Source organism: Tribolium castaneum, chromosome 1 (genome assembly GCF_031307605.1).
Source record: "Tribolium castaneum strain GA2 chromosome 1, icTriCast1.1, whole genome shotgun sequence".
Classification (NCBI taxonomy): Eukaryota; Metazoa; Arthropoda; class Insecta; order Coleoptera; family Tenebrionidae; genus Tribolium; species Tribolium castaneum.
In genome coordinates, this window is record NC_087394.1 from 13,230,603 (window position 1) to 13,251,033 (window position 20,431).

Consider the following 20,431-nt stretch of genomic DNA (forward strand, 5'->3'; position numbering starts at 1 on the left):
AATCTGTAAAATATGGAATTACTGTAAAAATACAGTAAAAAAGTAGTTATTTTTCGAGCATAATCTCAGAAGTAATCCAGTAATTTATGAATAATTGCGGTACTTACAAAAAACTTCTGAATTCTTTTTGGAACTATTCGAGGCTACTTCAATTTTTTTGGAATTATTAGTACGAGTATTAGTACTGTCCGCACATCTACACATTTTTGAGGTTAACGGTTCCTCGCCATTTGGGATATGATTGGGATCCACATTTTTCGAAAAGAGAAAATGTCTTGTGTTTTTTCCTCGTGACAGTCAGGTCTTTCTATTGACGTTGTTTCCTCTAAAAATTGCCAAAATCGCTTTTTGACTTTTTTGAAAAAATAAATGAACTAATTGCTTTTTTAATAACTGTGTTAGTCAAAACGACTTTCCTTGACTTTGTTTTCGGTAAAAATTGTAAGTTTATTTACAAAATTAAATTGACAAAAGTAAAACTGAGCTGCGGCGGGCATTTTTCAAGAAAAGGAGAGAAAACGATCAAAGTTTATTTACCATTAAAAATTAACTTGGAGTTGCAGAGGGCATTTATGATAAAAGTTTTAATGCGATTGCCATTTTTTCGAAAAGAGAAAATGTTTTGTGAACCAAAACTAATAGGGTTTTTCTCATCAGTTCTTGGCAGTCAAAAGCTTTTTCTAATTTCTATCGATTTTGTTTCCTGTAAAAATTCTCAATATTAGTTTCTCGCATTTAAAAAAGAATAAATGTTTTGTGGCCGAATCTTGCTACTATTATTTGACACTAAATAGCTCGTTCTCTTGCCTTTGTTTCGTGAAAAAATGATCAAAATCTGTTTACGGTATCAGACTGTAAAAAAAATTGACCTGCTGTGTTTTCTCTTATTATTAACAAAATTATAATCAATAATAACACTTGCGGTGGACATTCCTTTCAATAAAAAAACTGAAGAAAAATGTATTCGGCGAACTACAATAATAAACAAAGTTGCAGCGGGATTTTTTTAAAGAAACATAATTATCAGTGGTGGTTCTTTCCTTTTTTTCTTCGAAAGTACAGTCACGATCAAAAAGAATGACACCCCTACAATCAATATGATAAGGTTAATGTGTACGTGTGGCTAGTCTATAAACTAGGTGGATATTATGTAACCTCGCTTGTCAAATTACATCTAACCTGTTTGTTGAAATTTATGACCTTAAAGATTTTACTCGAACTTGTGCTATCCGGCCCGGTTCACTGGGGTGTCATTCTTTTTGATCGTGACTGTACCTAATATTTCTTATGAGGGTAGGGAAAAAATTAATTGCAGTGGTTATTAAAATAAAAAAATTCAATTGCGCCATCGTTGTTTTTAGAAAAAGAAGAAGCATCGTGACAAGAAGCGTGATAAAGACAAGGAAATCCAAGCTTCCTTAATGGTGGCTTGCTTGAAACGTTTATTGCCAGTAGGTCTTAACTTATTTGCTGGGCGAGAGCAGGAATTGGTCCAACATTGCAAAGACCGTTTCTTGAAGAAAGCACCAGAATACGACATCATCGAGTTCGCTAAAACCCAGCTTACTTTGCCTGATAAAATTGACCCAGCTGACGAAATGTCTTGGCAACATTATTTGTACAGCCAACTGGGAAGCAAAAAGAGCGCAGCTGTAGGAATGGTCGACAATAACGGCAAAAATTTGCTAGAAGAGACAGTTGATAGAATTGTCGCCATGAGTAAAGTACTCTATGGGTTACATATGGTGAGTTAAAGAAACGAAAAATAATTGCGACACTCACTTTATGTTCTATCGACACATTTCTATATTTTGTAGCTTTTCACAAGAAATATTTTTGTTTGTTGCCTTTTTTAATTAGTTTTTTTTTGGTTTACGCGCTATAGATCGATCACCCACAACAACAACAAAAAGGTGTTTACCATAGCGTGGTCTCTACTCAGAGGAAACGTGCTGTACTGTCTTGTTTCCGGCAAGCTTCTTTGCACAGTTTACCAAGGTTCGTCTGAGGTTTGCGTTTCTGTTTTTTACTTAATCACTTCCATTGTAACACAAAAAAATAGTTGGGTGTTAGTTGGGTGTTAATAATTTGTACTAACAGGCTTGTAGACCGAAAACTAACAGAAATAATTGGAAAAAAATCCTGGGGGCTGCGAGGAAAAGGGCCGCTCTTGCGTGTCTCAGGTGCCGCCCTTTGTACAAGCACAGCAGGTTTGTTTTGTTTACATATACACTAACATAATATAACATATTTTTATTGTTTTTTCCTTTAATAATAATAATTGGTCCCTATTAAAGAAAAAATATAAGAGCGAAGAGACAATACAGTTATTATTTTACTTCTGCCAAATTCGATTCATACTTTATAAAAAAAATAACTCGTAGTGTGAACGTGGTGAATACAAAAATAATAATAAACAAATACAAAATAAGATAAATAATAAGTACAAAGGGAAGAAAATAAAATCAACGTGTGGACTAGTTTCGGTTTTTGATTAAACTATCTTCAGAATTAATAAAAGAATACAAACATTTAAAAAAAAAATTATCCCTTTCTACGAAATTAAAAAATCAAGGTCTAAATAAAATTTTCTTAGACATCGGGCCATAAATATCTTCATCCGTTCCTACTACGAGCTGTGGCTGCAAGACGAAAATGTGGGTCAGGAAGTTATGATTGAAGATCTTACTCAAAGTTTCGAAGACTCGGAACTTAAGAAGAAAGACGGTGAAGAGGAAGAAAGCAAACCGGATCCTCTTACCCAACTTGTGACGACTTTCTGTAGAGGAGCTATGACTGAGCGTTCGGGGGCGTTACAGGTTTGATTGAAAAATAAATAGTCTCTTCTTTTAAAAGTATGTTTTTGTGATATTAGGAGGATCCGTTGTATATGTCTTATGCCGAAATTATTGCTAAGTCATGTGGTGAGGAAGAAGAAGAAGGGGAAGAAGAGGAAAGTGGTGAAGGTGAAGAAGGAGGAGCATCTATTCATGTGAGTGATCTTTGTTTATCGTTTTTGTCTCTAGACAATTCAAATGCTTTGTGATTATAAAATCGTGTTAATTAAATTGTAATTAAGTGATAGTATTTAATTGCTTTTAAAAAACGCACGCTTTCATAGAGGACAATGAATAAGCTAATGGTAAGACTTTGTCACCACATAACAATCCTAGTCACTCCATGAAGTTTTCTGTTTTACTTTTTAATAAGTACATTATTGGCCTCTAAAAGTTGAAACATTTAAAAAGAAGTGCAAGTATATACAATTTAACCCCTGTTAGACTTAAATGTGTTTTGAGTATCAGTAAGAGATACTAATAAAAAAAACTTTGAAATTCGTAAGTAAAATTACCGTTGAGCCACTGAGCTAGGTCGAAAACAGTAACCATAAATGGCGGGAAAATGTTTATTCGGATATTTTGAACGTTGTACGAATTTTGGGACTTCACAATTATTGCATTGCCTATGCGGAATGATTATTGTATCTTTGATGCAAGAAACTTATGTTGACAAATGAGAGATGACGAGGAAAACACCAATGACGATTGACTGTTTGGTTCACTTTCTTTATTGGAAAATTATTACAAAGACATTGAAAAGCCAACCTTTTGGCATAATTTACGTTTAAATGTATCAGCAGTTGTTAATCTTTATTGTAGTTTTGTAGATTTACCGCAGCATTTCATGATTTTTTTCAGTGGAAAATTCTAACCTAAAATTCACACACTTCACTAATTTATTGGTTTTTTGAGCCCAACATGTGTTCGTTGTGATCCATTACTTATAGTCTTTAATTAGACAACTGTTTGATAACACTTTGTAATCAAAATTTAAATATTTTTCACTTTTTATCCACTTTCAAGTTCCAACAATAAACACTTTATACCACGAAAAACTACAGAACCAAAGTCATCGCTAGTATTTACCACCACGTACTTTTAAAGTGATTCTTTCTATTGTAAGTAATTAACACTATACACGCAAAATTGTTGAACAATTCATAAAATGTCAGTTAAATGTGGAATTACGAAAATTTCTTTACTGTTTTCGACATAGTTCAAAAGTCATCACCAGAGGGCGTCTAGTTAATTTTATTTCTGAATACAATTTAAAAGATTTTTAATTGCAATAAAAACTGTCAACTGCTTTTGTTACTTTTTTTAAATTGGCACAATTTATTTTTTATTGTTCTTGGTTTAGGTGCAATAACTCTTTAAAAAGGGTGTTTTCCTAAAAAAAAATAAATTCAAAACTAAGCACAATCACTATTATACTATTATTATTATTATTTTGCTATTATAAAAACACGTTTCCCGTAGCAATGTGTTTTAAATTTAATTAAAAACATGTTTATATTTAAAAGTTAAAATAAATTAAAGAAAATAATAAAAAAAAAATTAATTTAATTTAAAACACATTTTGTTCTAACAAAAAAGTTGTTTAATAGCTCTCATGCGAAAACGCTTAAAAGTTCTCAGGTGTCTATGTCTGATATGACCTGACCTGACCTGACCTGGCCTGACAGCCCTCAGACTTTAAGCTTGTGTTTTCGGCACTTCTACTATTATTAACTATAAAACATAATCACCGATATAAGCTAAGTCTAAAAATGTAAAAATATTGGGGGTTTCAAAAGTATCGGACCAACTTTCAAATAATGATGAAAGTCAGTTAAGCAAAAAATGAATTTATATATTTATTTTATACTATATCATATTTACCATTATTATGTTAATGATCACTGTCCGGTAAGTTTTACCGGATTTTAATAAAATTAATTAATTTCTTCTCTAATAAATTTATTTATCTCCTCTCTGCTTATCTTGATATCCAACGAACTGTTTCTTCAAAAATAGACTCGGAATCTTGAAATATCTACATTATTATTCTTTAACCATTGACAATTTAGACCAGAGCAAATATGAACTACACATTTTCTTAGGCTATAACGAAACTGATTAACACTTCACCAAATAACACTCAGTCTCATTCGCTTCATAATTGCATTCTCTTTTTTTCCATTCATCTAAAGAATCTAAAGATTTTGCTGGAATAAAAGATTCATTAGATTTACCAAGAACGTCCGAATGTTAACTTTTCTTCCATTTCTTCATTTAAATTTACTTAAGTTACTTAATTTTTAATTGTTAACTCGTTTTTAATTAAAAAAATTACTTGAGCAACTGTCTCAGTTGTTACTTTTTTGTCATTGGGGTCTATGTACTTGATGAAAATTTTAGGCTTTTTATCCAGAAATTTGCTACACATTTAGATATTTTATCAGTTAATGGTCAATAATGGACTTTAACTACTCGCTAGGTCACCCTGTATAGTATAAAAGATTTCGTGCAATCTTTTGTGTCTATTATTTACCTTCATAACAGGAGCAAGAAATGGAAAAGCAGAAGTTGCTTTTCAACCAAGCAAGACTGGCCAAACGAGGCGTAGCAGAAATGGTCCTTCTGCACATATCAGCATGCAAAGGCGTCCCCTCAGAAATGGTAATGAAAACACTCGAACTGGGCATTTCTATCCTCCGTGGTGGTAACTTCGACATCCAAATGGGAATGTTAAACCATTTGAAAGAGAAAAAAGACGTTGGATTCTTCACCAGCATTGCTGGACTAATGAACAGTTGTAGTGTTTTGGACCTGGACGCGTTTGAAAGAAACACAAAAGCGGAAGGTCTTGGCGTCGGATCAGAAGGTGCTGCTGGTGAAAAGAACATGCACGATGCGGAATTTACATGTGCGTTATTCAGGTTTATCCAACTGACTTGTGAAGGCCACAATTTAGGTACAAACACTTTGCAACTCATATTTTTTTCTTCTTCTATCCTAACCATTTATAGAATGGCAAAATTATTTGCGTACTCAAGCTGGTAATACCACAACCGTAAATGTGGTTATTTGCACAGTAGATTATCTGCTACGTCTACAGGAATCAATAATGGATTTTTACTGGCATTATTCCAGCAAGGATTTGATTGATCCTGCCGGTAAAGCAAACTTTTTTAAAGCTATCGGTGTTGCTAGTCAAGTTTTCAACACCCTGACTGAGGTGATTCAAGGGCCTTGTACCCTCAACCAACAGGCATTGGCTCATTCCAGGTACAGATATTTTTCTTTAAGAGAGTGCTTAATTCTTAATTAGTCTCTGTAAAAAAATATGTAGAAAATTACGACAAAGGTAATTCATTGGTAGACTCATGTGTGACGGCTAGTTAACTATTAGCTGTTTCAAAACTATAAAAACGCCAACGTCGCATTTTCTCTCAAAATTAACTGTTTATTAATGCACTAATGCAAAAAATATTATCTAATGTAATTTATACTTTCAATGAGAGATCTAATCAGTATTACTATTTTATAATTTTCGGTAAAATGCAACGTTGGCGTTTTTATAGTTTCGAGACAGCTAATTCTTACAAGTTTTCCTACAAGTTTTTAATCTTTCTCTGAATGAACTGCGCCACAAGAGCGAATAAATTTATTTAAGGTAGGTTTTCCGGTTATATTGCGGAACCAATTATTTTGGGAAGATCATGCAGTTAAATCAATGTGAACAATTCTGTAATTTAAGTTTCAAAAAAATTCTAATAGTTACTTGATTTGGGAAAATTCCAATTAAGATAAATTTTAACGCTTGATTAACGTTAAACTTTGTCGTATACGTGTGATATTTTTTGATAATTAAGACACAAACCGAGCATGTTTACGATAACATTAAAGTTTTAATAGCGATCTCTAAATGAAAATCCATAATGGAGTGTTCAGATATTTTAGTAGACTTGGAACAATTAGGTGTATATTTTTTATGTGCGTATAATAGTTGAATACATTTGGGGTATGCAAAATGTATTTGGTAATAATTTTTAAGATCTTTGCCATGCGCCAATTGGCTTGGTCCAGAAATGAAAAGCTATTTTTGGGGTGTCTAAAAACTAAGGAATTTATAAAGGTTTTTCCTGGTTTTTAAAGTAATTTTACTTGGAGTATCGAGGATTTTAAGTCGCTTTAAGTTGTTTTTCATTGATTTTTCCATGCGCCAATTGGCTTGGTCCAGAAATGAAAAGCTATTTTTGGGGTGTCTAAAATCAAGGCATTTAGTAAGTTTTTTAATCTTTTTCGGATGTTTATTTTTGGGAAAACACTAAATTTGTAGGATTCTACCCTGTTTTTCGTGTGCCCAACTTTTGGTGGCCTACACATATTTGGGAACTTTTGGGGTGGATAAAAATTAATGCATTTTGAGTGATCTCAGGCCTTTTTTAGTTGTTGACTTTTGGGAAAACAGTCAAATTTGTAAGATTCTACCTTAATTTTTAAGACGCCAAATGTCCTGGCCCAGAAGTAACATTTTATACTCTACTCAGTTAAATTATATAAAAAAATTGAAAATCAACATAAACAAACGAAACTTAATTGAAAGTAGCGGTTCGTCTCTTAAGAGCGAAGATGATGATGTGTGGTTGTGGAAAAAAGGAAAAAAATACAATTTAAAAAACAATAGTTCCAAGTTTATTTCAAATTTTTAAAATTGCAAAAAATATACAGGGTTAGTGGACACAACTTCAAAAAATCCTCGGACAGGTCAATTTTAATTTTGTAATTGCTATATTTTGCCACCATGGTAACATTTCTGACTTTTCATTTTTGAGTAGTGACGTCATTTTTAATTTTTTTAATTGGAGACCGACATTTTTGTTTCTTGTTTTTGATAGTATACTTCTTTATCTTTCTGGTAAACATAAAAAAAATTGAAAAAATAAATTAAAAAAAAAAGAAAAAATATGGTAAAAAAATAAAAAAATGCTTTATTTTAAAAATGGCGATTGTTTTTTACTTTTTTTGAAAAATTACAGTAACAAAAATATGAATTTTATGCGTTACTTTAAACTCCGTATACAATGGTTACAAGGTATAATAATAATGACGAGAATGTTTTTGAAGAAAACGCAAGTGCTAATATTAGAAAAATTTTAAATACGGAACACTTTGTTGCATTATGAAAAATAAATACTAATAACTATTCTTTTAACATTTCTTCTTTCCTTTTTTTCAATTCCAAAAGCATATTTTTTTTTGGTATTCTCAATTACCTATTTTTTTTCTATAAGATGTCACTACTTTAACTTATTTTTTAGTTCTTCCTCCTTTAATAAGTTAACGAACATTTTTATTTCTATTTTTAATTAGTTAATGTGGCATTTATGAAATCGGCCCTAAATTACTAATTGCGATTTCCTAAAAATTAAATGTTTCATCTACCCAACATTTATTTTTTTTTATTTTAATAAGAAAAATACAATATTGCAATTGCTTCTAAAATATAACAAATAGGATAATTTTTTTCTTTAATTATAAAAAAGGCCTACTTGCCCGTCACAAATACTGGACCACTGATAAAAGAAACTTTGTTTACTTGTTGGAATGTGTTTGATCTTATTTGGTGTATTTGTTTAGTTTGAGTTTGTTTCAAACTTTTTCAGATTGTGGGACGCTGTTGGAGGTTTCCTTTTCCTCTTCTCTCACATGCAAGACAAACTGTCAAAACACTCGAGTCAAGTCGATTTGTTGAAAGAATTATTAAACTTGCAAAAAGACATGATTACCATGATGTTGTCTATGCTTGAAGGTAACGTTGTTAATGGTACCATTGGTAAGCAGATGGTGGACACCTTGGTTGAAAGTGCATCAAACGTCGAACTAATCCTTAAATATTTCGACATGTTTTTGAAATTGAAAGATTTGACTTCATCACCTAGCTTCCAAGAAATTGATATTAATAATGACGGTTGGGTGTCTCCCAAAGACTTTAAGGAGAAGATGGAGCAACAAAAAAGCTACACATCGTATGTCTGCTCATTTATCTTAGCGCGTTAATTTGAGAGCCATATTTTTAGTGAAGAAATCGACTTCTTGCTGGCGTGTTGTGAAGTTAACCATGATGGTAAAGTGGACTATATAGGTTTCATCGACCGGTTCCACGAACCAGCCAAAGAAATTGGTTTTAATTTAGCTGTTTTGCTAACAAATCTGTCGGAACATATGCCGAATGAACCGAGATTGGCCAGGTTTTTGGAAACTGCCGGCTCTGTGTTGAATTACTTTGAACCGTTTTTGGGCCGTATTGAGATTTTGGGAGGCAGCAAACGAATTGAAAGGGTGTACTTTGAGATTAAGGAATCCAACATTGAACAGTGGGAAAAACCACAAATTAAGGTTAGTAATTCAAACAAAATTTTGGTAGAATGTTAAGGAAAAAAGATATATTTGTCTTAAAACACTTATGTTTTAAAAATATCTCAATTGGTGTCTTGGTGATAAGAGAAAAAAGTGTAAAATGGGGCATCTAACTCCTGATGCTATTGGTAGCGAGTCCTCTTATCTTCACAACTCAAAAAAAAAACAAAATTGGTGGCATTAAATTTGTTGAAAATATTACAAATTTAATCCACTTTTTTTAAGTAAGAACAAATTGCGATGGTTATTTCAATGTCGAGTTAAATATAGACTTCAGGTTAATGATAAAAAAACATATTTCCGACATTGAAATAACGTAACTTTTGAGTTAAGGTAGGAATTAAGGTAGAGTTAAACTAACAAGTGTAACAAGTGGTAGAAGCGTTTAGGTTGAATCAGAGTTATATGACCATAAAGTGGTCACTAAAAGTAGTTTTAAGGAAAAAAATTAATAAAAGTAGTGTTATGTTTTCAAAATCTTAAACAAGAAAAAGCTGAATTTTATTTTATTTAATCCTCGTAAGTTTATGAGGCGTCCGTTCGCGACAACGATAATCTGAAAAAAAAACTAATCGGCAAAACAACTTATTCTGCAATAAAAATTTGGATAAATATTTATATCATCATTAACAAAAAATATATTTTTTGAGGTTACTAATTGCTACAAAAGTGTGAATTTTACCATCGTGACAAATTTTAAAATCCCGGATAATTAATCCAGATCACAGAAACTTTCTTACAACATAATTAAAAATGATGGAAAATGAAAGACTAACGTATCTTAACGATTTTTTTGTTTTCTAAGAATATTTTTACAATACAATTTCTTTAAGCTTGTAGCGATTTTCCATATTTTTACAGAAAACAAAGCTTGTCAAAAGTGCTTCCGCTTTAAAAAAAATGAACAAACAGTCACTAATTGAGGCCTTTGTTGTTTTGTAGTTTTTTCAAGATATTTTTCCAATAAAAACTTATTTTTTTCTCAGGTGTTATCCCGTGTTATTCCTAATTTTAGCAGAAAACAAAACTTGTAGTTGATAGGAATTTTTATTGTAAAGAAATAATGAACCAATAAGTAACTAGTTGGGACCCTGACGAATACATACATACATTTGTTTTTCAAAGCATGGCTAATTAAGGCGGCCTTTGAGAACTGTTAGAATAATAAAAAAATCAGTACCAAACAAAAAGCAAAATGATTAAAAATGAACTCCGCACAAAACTACGCATTTTTTATTTAGTTTTTAACGCGTTTCTTTGTATGCTGACCTATTAAAGTTGAGACTTTGGTGCCAAACGGAAGATGCTTTACAGTTCAGGAAAAAAATATACATGTTTTATGCACAACTTCAATGTAAATACGCATGCAAAAGTTAAACTCGATAGTCCTAATAGCACAGAAAAAACATCCTTTAGAAAAATGAAAATTTAGTGCGAAGAAAGTGCCAGTGAAATTTTTGGAGGCGCCAGAATGATTTCCGGTTAAAAATTGGCACAACTTGTCAAATGATTTGTCAGCCTATTAAATGACTGTCATGTTATATGAATTAACGTTAAAAAAAGTAGTTCGTTAGTTGGGGATTTTCCAGAGTAAAACTATGTTCAATTGTGAATCTTTTCCTGGAAGCCGTTTTTCATCATCAAGTTTTTCGGCTATGAGTGAAAAAGGCATAGGATTGTGTATTAGCGTAAGCAAATATTAAATTTTCGTTAACTATTTAGCCAAAATTTCCAAAAATTGAAATTTTTCGTTTAATTTCCATTTCTGCATTCTCATGCCATTTGCTGGTGAAAAAGCATTACTCGTTTCTATGGTAACGGTTTGGTTCGAATTATAAAAACTGAGGGCATGAGTCCTTAATGCAAACTACAACATCAACTTTTTCCCAAACTAAACCAAAAAATGATAGGAAATTTAGAATAATACCTTAACGATTTTTTTTGTTTTCTCAAAATATCTTTTCATTTTAAATTTCATTTTTTCTTAAGTGTAGCCATGTTCCTACTTTTGCAAAAAATAAGGCTTGTTAAAAAGGCCTTTCACTGTAAAAAAAATTATTTATTAGTCACTAGTTAGAACGCTTTTTTCTTTCACAAAACATCTTCACAATACATTTACAAAGCGTGTAAAAGGGTCTTACACCATAAAAAAATGAATCGACAATCACTAGCTAGAGCCTTAACGAATTTTCTTGTTCTCTGAAAATATCTTCCCAAGACAAATTTTATTTTCTAACGGCATTGCTTGTAGCGATTTTCCTTAATTTTGTAGAATACAAAGTTTGTCAAAAATGCCTATGATTGAAAAAAAAAATAATGAACGGACAGTCACTAGGGCCTTAACGATTTTTCTTCTCAAAATACGTATCTTTACAATTCACATTGTATTTTCTGTCTCAAGTGTTATCCCGTATAGCAGTTTTCCTAATTTTTGCTAAGAATTATTAAAAAAATACAGAGCTGTTCAAAAGGATTTCCAATTTGAAAAAAAGAATCTACAGTTACTAGTTCGAGTCTTAACGATTTTTTTTCTCAAAATAACTGCATACTAATTTTATTTCCATCACAAGTGTCGATTTGTCCCAAGACAAATTTGATTTTCTAACGGCATTGCTTGTAGCGATTTTCCTTAGTCTTGTAGAATACAAAATTTGTCAAAAGTGACTATGATTGAAAAAAAAAATAACAATGAACGGAGTCACTAGGGCCTTAACGATTTTTTTTTAAACTACATATCTTCACAATTCACATTTTATTTTCTGTCTCAAGAGTTATCCCGCGTAGCAATTTTCCTAATTTTTACTAAGAATTATTAAAAAAATACAGAGCTGTTCAAAAGGATCTCCATTTTAAAAAAAGAGAATCGACAGTTACTAGTTCGAGCATTAACGATTTTTTTTTCTCAAAATATCTGCATATTAACATACAAAGTTTATCGAAAGGACCTTTGACTGTAAAAAATAACGAACCGAGAATTACTAATTAAGGCCTTAATTATTTTTTTTTCTCAAAGTAACTTCATAGCCCAGTCAAATTAGATAAAAATCGGTGGAAAAAATTCCTAGAGAGATAGATTTTTTTTAAAAGCTTCCTTTATACTTGGGTAGACATATATTAAAAGTCCCCGAGGTTGGGAGGCGAGCTCGAGGAGGGGGAGGGGGCTAAAGCTCTCTTTTTTTGTTTTTTTGCTTATATTTCGGAAACGGTCTCTCCTAACAATTTTTATCTTTTTACCAAGATTTAAGTTGATAAAATTTCCTACAAAATGGTCCTAACATTATTGTTGTAGGACTAACCGTAAGCGAGCTACTAACTTTTGAAGTTTGGTGTCTACATGACACAGTATAACTAAACATTAGTATATCATAAGTATTTATGTAAAAATAGTGTGTGTAAAGCGTCTCCCAACTAAACAAAGTGTGCGAAATAAGGAAGAAAAATACTTTCTTTCCTCATGCTCTCCAGTTGAAGCATCTGAAGATGACCTAGAAGATATGATAGAATGAACTGTTGGACTCAATACATACAGTTTATTATAAGATTTATTCAAAAGATCTATATTAAGTCATCTATTTATTAATATTGTACTGAGCAAGACTGTAATTCAGTTTTTAATGACGAAGACGAAAATGCAGCATCTAAAGAGGACTCTAAAGACTTCTGTGACCCCCATGTCTCCTCCTTTTTCCTCTAATGAAGTGTTGGACCCAATAAATTCACTTTGTTGTCAGTTTTTCAAATCACAAGACATTCGCTTTTAAAGTACATTTTTTAAATGGTTATTTCTTTCCAGCCTTATAACTCGCTTATGGTTAGTCCTACAAGAAAAATGCATATAACTATTTTGTAGGAAATTTTATCAGTTTTAATTTTGGTAAGAAGATAAGAATTAATAGGCGTAACAGTTTCCGAGACATAAGCAAAAAACCAAAAAAAGACTGCTTTAACACCCTCTCCCTTGTCTAGCTCGCCCCCCAACCTCGGGAACTTTTGATATATGTCTACCAAAGTATAAAGGAAGCTTTTTAAAAAAAATCCAACTCCCTAGGAATTTTTTCCACCGATTTGTCTAATTTGACTGGTCTATCAGAATCAAAAACAAAGCTTATCAAAAGGGACAACTGACAAAAAAAGATAAACTGGTAGTCACTAGATAGGACCTTAAGAACTTTTTTGTCTTGATAGTACTAACTTTATTTTAATTACTACCATTATGGCATTCTTTTTTTGCTTGGTATAGGAATCAAAACGAGCCTTCTTCTACTCCATCGTCACGGAAGGTGGCGACAAGGAGAAACTCGAAGCCTTTATCAACTTCTGTGAAGATGCGATTTTTGAAATGCAACACGCTAGTGGTCTAATGGCAGTGGAAGAATCAGGTGGTGGTGGCCCAACTCGTGCCGCCAGCTACAGTTACATGAACGTCGATGACGAAGACCGTGGCAAAGATCCAATTCGTCGAGGCTACCAATCCATAAAAGAAGGCATCGCTTACGGACTTTCATCCCTTAGTCCTTCAAACATCAAACACAAATTTGCCGAAATGCAGCAAATGACCATTCCGGAACTGTTTATCGGTTTCTTCAGAATGATCATTTATGCGTTTTACTATTCCGGCTTTGGAGTAGCGATTATTTTCAAATATATTTTCGGCGTGTTGTTGTCTTTGATGAGGGGTCCGATTGAAGAACCGGCTGTTCTAGAAATAAAGGAAGAAGAGGAAAAGGTTGGGTTATCGAGAGTGTTACCGGCGTTACCATCTTCGGAGGAACAAAACACGCAAATGCAAGCATTTGGATTGGATATAACGAAAGAGGATAACGGACAGTACGATACAAACAGTTATTTTGTTTGTTTGTTTTTTTGAGTAAAAATGTTTGTAGATACAAAATGGCAGCACACGAATCACCAACCACAAGTCAACCGTCATCAGCAGAAGGTGAGGGAGAAACGACACCGGAAGAAGATGGCGAACATCCGGAAACGGAAACCATGGAAGCGCCACTGTCACTATCTGATCTTTTAGGGTAAGACCTAAAAACCTTCTTTTAAAGCTTTTATTTTATTGATATTGTGGAAGTCAATTTTCTCTTATCCGAACGAGCTGAAATTTTGCACGCACACCTAACTTTCGTAACATTACAATAATGAGTAGTTTGAATAATAATTTATAAAAAATTAATAATTGCTATACAGAATTAACAATATCTGGGCTTCTAACTGAAATACGAAGATAAAAATTAGTGCCATTTACTTTTTAAGGGTATTAAAGAAAAAAACATCCTCCTATCTTCCACAGGAACAACAATATTACCGAAAGTTTCAGTAATTGGGACAGTTCCTGTTTCCATACAAACTGAAATTTTGTATCACAAGTTGCTACAAATAGTTTCTAAAAGCTTCTTTTCTTTCATTCAAAAATGGTAGAGCTACATTAAAAGATTAATAAAAATGTTTTGTTTTGATAGGAAAAATACAAACAAAATGTTATAAGAGGACAAAGATGAAACTGTCAAATAAAAAAATCCAGAAAAATATAGTCACAAACAAAAAACGCAACCATTTGAATCCAGAACAATTTTCACATGTAACCACTGCATTTTCTCAACAAATTGGAACCCGTCTTAAATTTATGGATTAAATTACTTAACAATGTCTTTGTCGGAGGTACTGAACATCCGGTCCAAACCAGTGGCGGCGTTAAAAAATACTAAACAATTAAAATTTTTTGGGATATGTCACACCCCATCACACTAATAACAAAGGAATAAAATTGTATATGTAATAAAATGTTTATTAGAAATATTTTGTTTATAAGTAAAACAAAGAAGCACGTACATAAAAGTAAAACATAACTTTTTTCTGGAGACCAACATTTTTGCTTACATGTAAAAATTTTAAAATTTAAAAGTATTGGTCTTGACGTCGATTACATTGGTTTACAAAATTTCAGTTTTTCACATTTATCATCACAAAAAAACATTATTACTCACTTCTGACCTATACCCTTAAAATTACGATGTTGCACATTTACATTGTTCAGTTAACTGCTCCCAACGTTTTTTTATAAATTTTATTTTTTTATATATTTTATTTTAGTGTTTTTTTCAATAAAAGCTTCCTAGCTTCTTTTAACGGTTTTTCCTATATTTTTATCTGAATATTAATTCGAAAGATTGTACTTTGTTTTAGTGGAGAACAGGCTAAACGAGCAGCTCAAGAAAAAGTCGAAGCTCAAGCGGCTCAACAAGCGGTAATGCAAGCAATTGAGTCCGAATCCAAACAACCTGTTGTTACTGAACCTTCTGCCGTTTCACAAATCAATTTTGGTGCTTACAGTCATCGTGCAGTGTCATTTTTGGCCAGGAATTTCTACAACTTAAAATATGTGGCTTTGGTACTGGCGTTCTGTATCAACTTCATGCTCCTCTTCTATAGGGTAAGTCTATTTTACATTCATTTGATCACAATAGTGACAGAAAAGTATAAGACAGGTGAATAAACACAAGCATCGAAGCTAAAATGAACCAAAAAAACTGCAATCATTTCCTTCAAAATATTCAAGCAATTTAAAAAGGTAGATTATTTTATTTTTTGCCAATGACGATCAAATTACCGTGATGATACTGCACGTGTTCAAATTATTATCGATAATTTCTTAACTTATTTTTTCCATTTATTATCTTTCATCAATTTGATAATATTTTCCCTACTCTACTGGACGAATTAGGAGTATACTGGAATTAAGATTAATTATTATTATTTATTATTTAAAAACGTGGAGATACATTTAGTTTAAGGAAATTATAGATAATTTGTACATTTGTACATAATTTGTGCATGAACTGCAAAGTCGTTTAATTAAAATTTTACTATGTTGGTAAAGGTTTCGACTCTTGGTGATGATGCGGAAGGTAGCGGAAGCAAGGGCATTCCAGACATCCTCGAAGGCTCTGCTGAAGGAAGCGGTGCTGGTTCTGGAGAATCAGGAGAAGATGACGATCCTCCCGAATTGGTACATGTCGACGAAGATTTCTACTATATGGCACACGTGATGCGATTAGCTGCGATTTTACATTCTGTTGTATCTCTAGCAATGCTAATAGCGTACTACAATCTAAAAGTGCCTCTAGCTATATTTAAACGGGAAAAGGAAATTGCACGTCGGCTTGAATTTGAAGGTTTATACATCGCAGAACAGCCTGAAGATGACGATCTTAAATCGCATTGGGATAAATTAGTAATTTCGGCAAAGTACGAATGCACTTAATTTAGTATTTCATTAAGCTAAATTAATGTTTTTCAGATCATTCCCGGTGAATTATTGGGACAAGTTTATTAAAAAGAAAGTACGGCAAAAGTATAGTGAAACGTATGATTTTGATTCCATCAGTAATTTGCTCGGTATGGAGAAAACATCCTTCCAACAGCAAGAATCTGATGAAGGAAGGAGTTTCATATACTTGTGAGTTTTTTACTTTTTTTATTTATTTTTAAAGGCTTTTATTTATTTTGTTATCCGTCTGCAGTCCATTTGTTGTCCAAATATATTTTGGGGGCCAAATTTGAGATGGTTCCTCTTATTCGAACAAGCTGAAATTTTGCATACACATGTAATTTCCAAAACATTACAATAATATTTACTACAATAATAACATTAGACAAGAAGATTTTTATTACTCAGACGGTAGTTTAAATTGCTATATATTATTTTAATTTTTTGTTTACATTTTACTTTTATTCTTACTCTTTTACTCTTACTTTTGTATATTATGTAATTTTGTCTCGATGCACCATTTAACCCCATGGTTAAACACTAACAAAGGGCGTCCTACTTAGGAACTCTTTAGTTTATTATTCGGTTTATTATAACCCAAAACCAGATGTTGTTTAAAAAAAGTTTAAAATTTGAAACCTATGCAACGGAATATACAGATTTCCACGCGCTTTGCCACCTCAGCTATGGCCTCGGTGGTTAATGCACCCGCAGCGCATGCGTCACCATTTTTGTACGGTTGTTAAGCAATATTGTGGCGCAACCTCCCTCCTCTATCCTCCCAACACCTCGTCTGCGCCTCGGTTGCTGCGCTTCCTCGATCCTTCAGCCGGCGGCGCAACCTTTCTCCTCCATCCCCAACACCTCACCCCGAGCCGCACAACACCTCGCCTGCGGCGCAACCACCTTCCGCTGTCTTTCAGCACCACGCCTTTGGCTCGGTTGTTGCGCCGAGGGCGCAACCTTCCTCCGCCATCCCTCAACGCCTCGCCTGCGGCTCGATTGTTTCTTCTCCATCCCCCATCGCCTGCGGGGATCGGTTGCTGGCAACCTTCTTCTTACATTCTTCAACACCTCGCCTGCGGCTCGGTTCTTTCGCCGGCGACGCAACTTTCCGCTTACATCCCCAAACACCTCGCCTGTGGCACAACCTTCCTCCTCCATCCCCCAACACCTTGCTTGCGGTGCTACCTTCCTCTTCCATCCACCAACACCTCGCCCTCCGAGCCGCATAACACCGCCTGCGGCGCAACCCCCCTCCTCTGTTCTTCAGCACCACGCCTTCGGCTCGATTGTTGCCGATCAAGGTGTTCGCTTTAGGCGCAACCTTCTTCCTCCATTGCCCAACACCTCGCCTGCGGGGCAAACTTCCTTCTCTATCCTTCCAGCACCTCGCCTGCGGCTTGGTTGTTGCGCCGGCGGAGCAACCTTCCTCCTTAATCCACCAACACCTCGCCCCCCGAGACGCATAGCACCTCGCCTGCGGCGCAACCCCCATCCTCTGTCCTTTAGCACCCCGTCTTCCGCTCGGTTGTTGAGCCTGCGGCGCAACCTTGCTCCTCCATCCCACAACACCTCGCCTGCGGCTCAGTTGTTGCCAAGCCAGCTTGATCGCCGACGGCGCAACCTTCCTCTTCCATCCTCCAGCACCTCGCCTTCGGCTCGGTTGTTGCCCTTTCTCCTCCACCCCACATCACCTCGTCTTAGGCGCAACCTTCCTCATCTATCTTGCCAGCACCTCATCTGCGGGGCTCGGTTGTAGGAAACCTTCTTCCTCCATCCCCCAACACCTCCCCTGCGGCACCACTTCCCGCCTCAATCCTCCCAGCACTTCGCCTGCGGCTCAGTTGTTGACAAGCAAGGTTGATCGCCGACGACGCAACCTCCCCCTTCCATCCTCCAGCAGCTCGCCTTGGGCTCGGTTGTTGCGCCGAGGGCGCAACCTTCCTCTTCCATACTTCAGCTCGGTTGTTGTGCCACAACATCCCACAACACCTCTCCTTAGGCGCAACCTCCCTCATCCATCCTGTCAGCACCTCACCTGCGGGGCTCGGTTGTTGGGAACCTTCTTCCTCCATCCCCCATCACCTCGCCTGTGGCGCTACTTCCCGCCTCAATCCTCCCAGCCATTGCCTCCGGCTCAATTGTTGCCAAGCAATGTTGATCGCCGACGGCGCAACCTTCCTCTTCCATCCTCCAACACCTCACCTTCGGCTCGGTTGTTGCCCTTTCTCCTCCATCCCACAACACCTCGTCTTAGGCGCAAACTCCCTCATCCATCCTGCCAGCACCTCACCTGCGGGGCTCGGTTGTAGGAAACCTTCTTCCTCCATCCCCCAACACCTCCCCTGCGGCGCCACTTCCCGCCTCAATCCTCCCAGCACTTCGCCTGCGGCTCAGTTGTTGCCAAGCAAGGTTGATCGCCGACGGCGCAACCTCCCTCTTCCATCCTCCAGCAGCTCGCCTTGGGCTTGTTTGTTGCGCCGAGGGCGCAACCTTCCTCTTCCATCCTTCAGCTCGGTTGTTGTGCCACAACATCCCACAACACCTCTCATTAGGCGCAACCTCCCTCATCCATCCTGTCAGCACCTCACCTGCGGGGCTCGGTTGTTGGGAACCTTCTTCCTCCATCCCCAAACACCTCGCCTGTGGCGCTACTTCCCGCCTCAATCCTCCCAGCCATTGCCTGCGGCTCAGTTGTTGCCAAGCAAGGTTGATCGCCGACGGCGCAACCTTCCTCTTCCATCCTCCAGCAGCTCGCCTTGGGCTCGGTTGTTGCGCCGAGGGCGCAACCTTCCTCTTCCATCCTTCAGCTCGGTTGTTGTGCCACAACATCCCACAACACCTCTCCTTAGGCGCAACCTCCCTCATCCATCCTGTCAGCACCTCACCTGCGGGGCTCGGTTGTTGGGAACCTTCTTCCTCCATCCCCCAACACCTCCCCTGCGGCGCCACTTCCCGCCTCAATCCTCCCAGCACTTCGCCTGCGGCTCAGTTGTTGCCAAGTAAGGTTGATCGCCGACGGCGCAACCTTCCTCTTCCATCCTCCAGCAGCTCGCCTTCGGCTCGGTTGTTGCACCGGCAGCGCAACCTTTCTCCTCCATCCCACAACACCTCGTCTTAGGCGCAAACTCCCTCATCCATCCTGCCAGCACCTCACCTGCGGGGCTCGGTTGTAGGAAACCTTCTTCCTCCATCCCCCAACACCTCCCCTGCGGCGCCACTTCCCGCCTCAATCCTCCCAGCACTTCGCCTGCGGCTCAGTTGTTGCCAAGCAAGGTTGATCGCCGACGGCGCAACCTCCCTCTTCCATCCTCCAGCAGCTCGCCTTGGGCTTGGTTGTTGCGCCGAGGGCGCAACCTTCCTCTTCCATCCTTCAGCTCGGTTGTTGTGCCACAACATCCCACAACACCTCTCCTTAGGCGCAACCTCCCTCATCCATCCTGTCAGCACCTCACCTGCGGGGCTCGGTTGTTGGGAACCTTCTTCCTCCATCCCAAAACACCTCGCCTGTGGCGCTACTTCCCGCCTCAATCCTCCCAGCCATTGCCTGCGGCTCAGTTGTTGCCAAGCAAGGTTGATCGCCGACGGCGCAACCTTCCTCTTCCATCCTCCAGCAGCTCGCCTTGGGCTCGGTTGTTGCGCCGAGGGCGCAACCTTCCTCTTCCATACTTCAGCTCGGTTGTTGTGCCACAACATCCCACAACACCTCTCCTTAGGCGCAACCTCCCTCATCCATCCTGTCAGCACCTCACCTGCGGGGCTCGGTTGTTGGGAACCTTCTTCCTCCATCCCCTAACACCTCCCCTGCGGCGCCACTTCCCGCCTCAATCCTCCCAGCACTTCGCCTGCGGCTCAGTTGTTGCTAAGCAAGGTTGATCGCCGACGGCGCAACCTTCCTCTTCCATCC

At 36.7% G+C, this 20,431-nt stretch overlaps 1 protein-coding gene and 1 long non-coding RNA gene across 7 annotated transcripts in view; one reads left to right on the forward strand and one right to left on the reverse strand.

The window, feature by feature from the left end:
- Positions 1 to 20,431, reverse strand: part of LOC135265282 (uncharacterized) — a 362,501-nt gene that overhangs the window by 222,402 nt on the left and 119,668 nt on the right. The gene's annotated exons all lie outside the window — the stretch shown is intronic.
- RyR (Ryanodine receptor) overlaps positions 1 to 20,431 on the forward strand; it is a 109,275-nt gene that overhangs the window by 85,707 nt on the left and 3,137 nt on the right. For 5 of the 6 annotated variants that reach the window (XM_064356545.1, XM_064356535.1, XM_064356574.1 and 2 more), the window contains 13 exon segments: positions 1,362 to 1,745; positions 1,886 to 1,998; positions 2,597 to 2,819; positions 2,876 to 2,992; positions 5,385 to 5,796; positions 5,852 to 6,110; positions 8,492 to 8,854; positions 8,906 to 9,224; positions 13,486 to 14,072; positions 14,129 to 14,272; positions 15,438 to 15,684; positions 16,132 to 16,499; positions 16,552 to 16,710. In XM_064356545.1, coding sequence (XP_064212615.1) covers positions 1,362 to 1,745; positions 1,886 to 1,998; positions 2,597 to 2,819; positions 2,876 to 2,992; positions 5,385 to 5,796; positions 5,852 to 6,110; positions 8,492 to 8,854; positions 8,906 to 9,224; positions 13,486 to 14,072; positions 14,129 to 14,272; positions 15,438 to 15,684; positions 16,132 to 16,499; positions 16,552 to 16,710 — 3,695 coding nt within the window. 6 annotated transcript variants of the gene reach the window in all.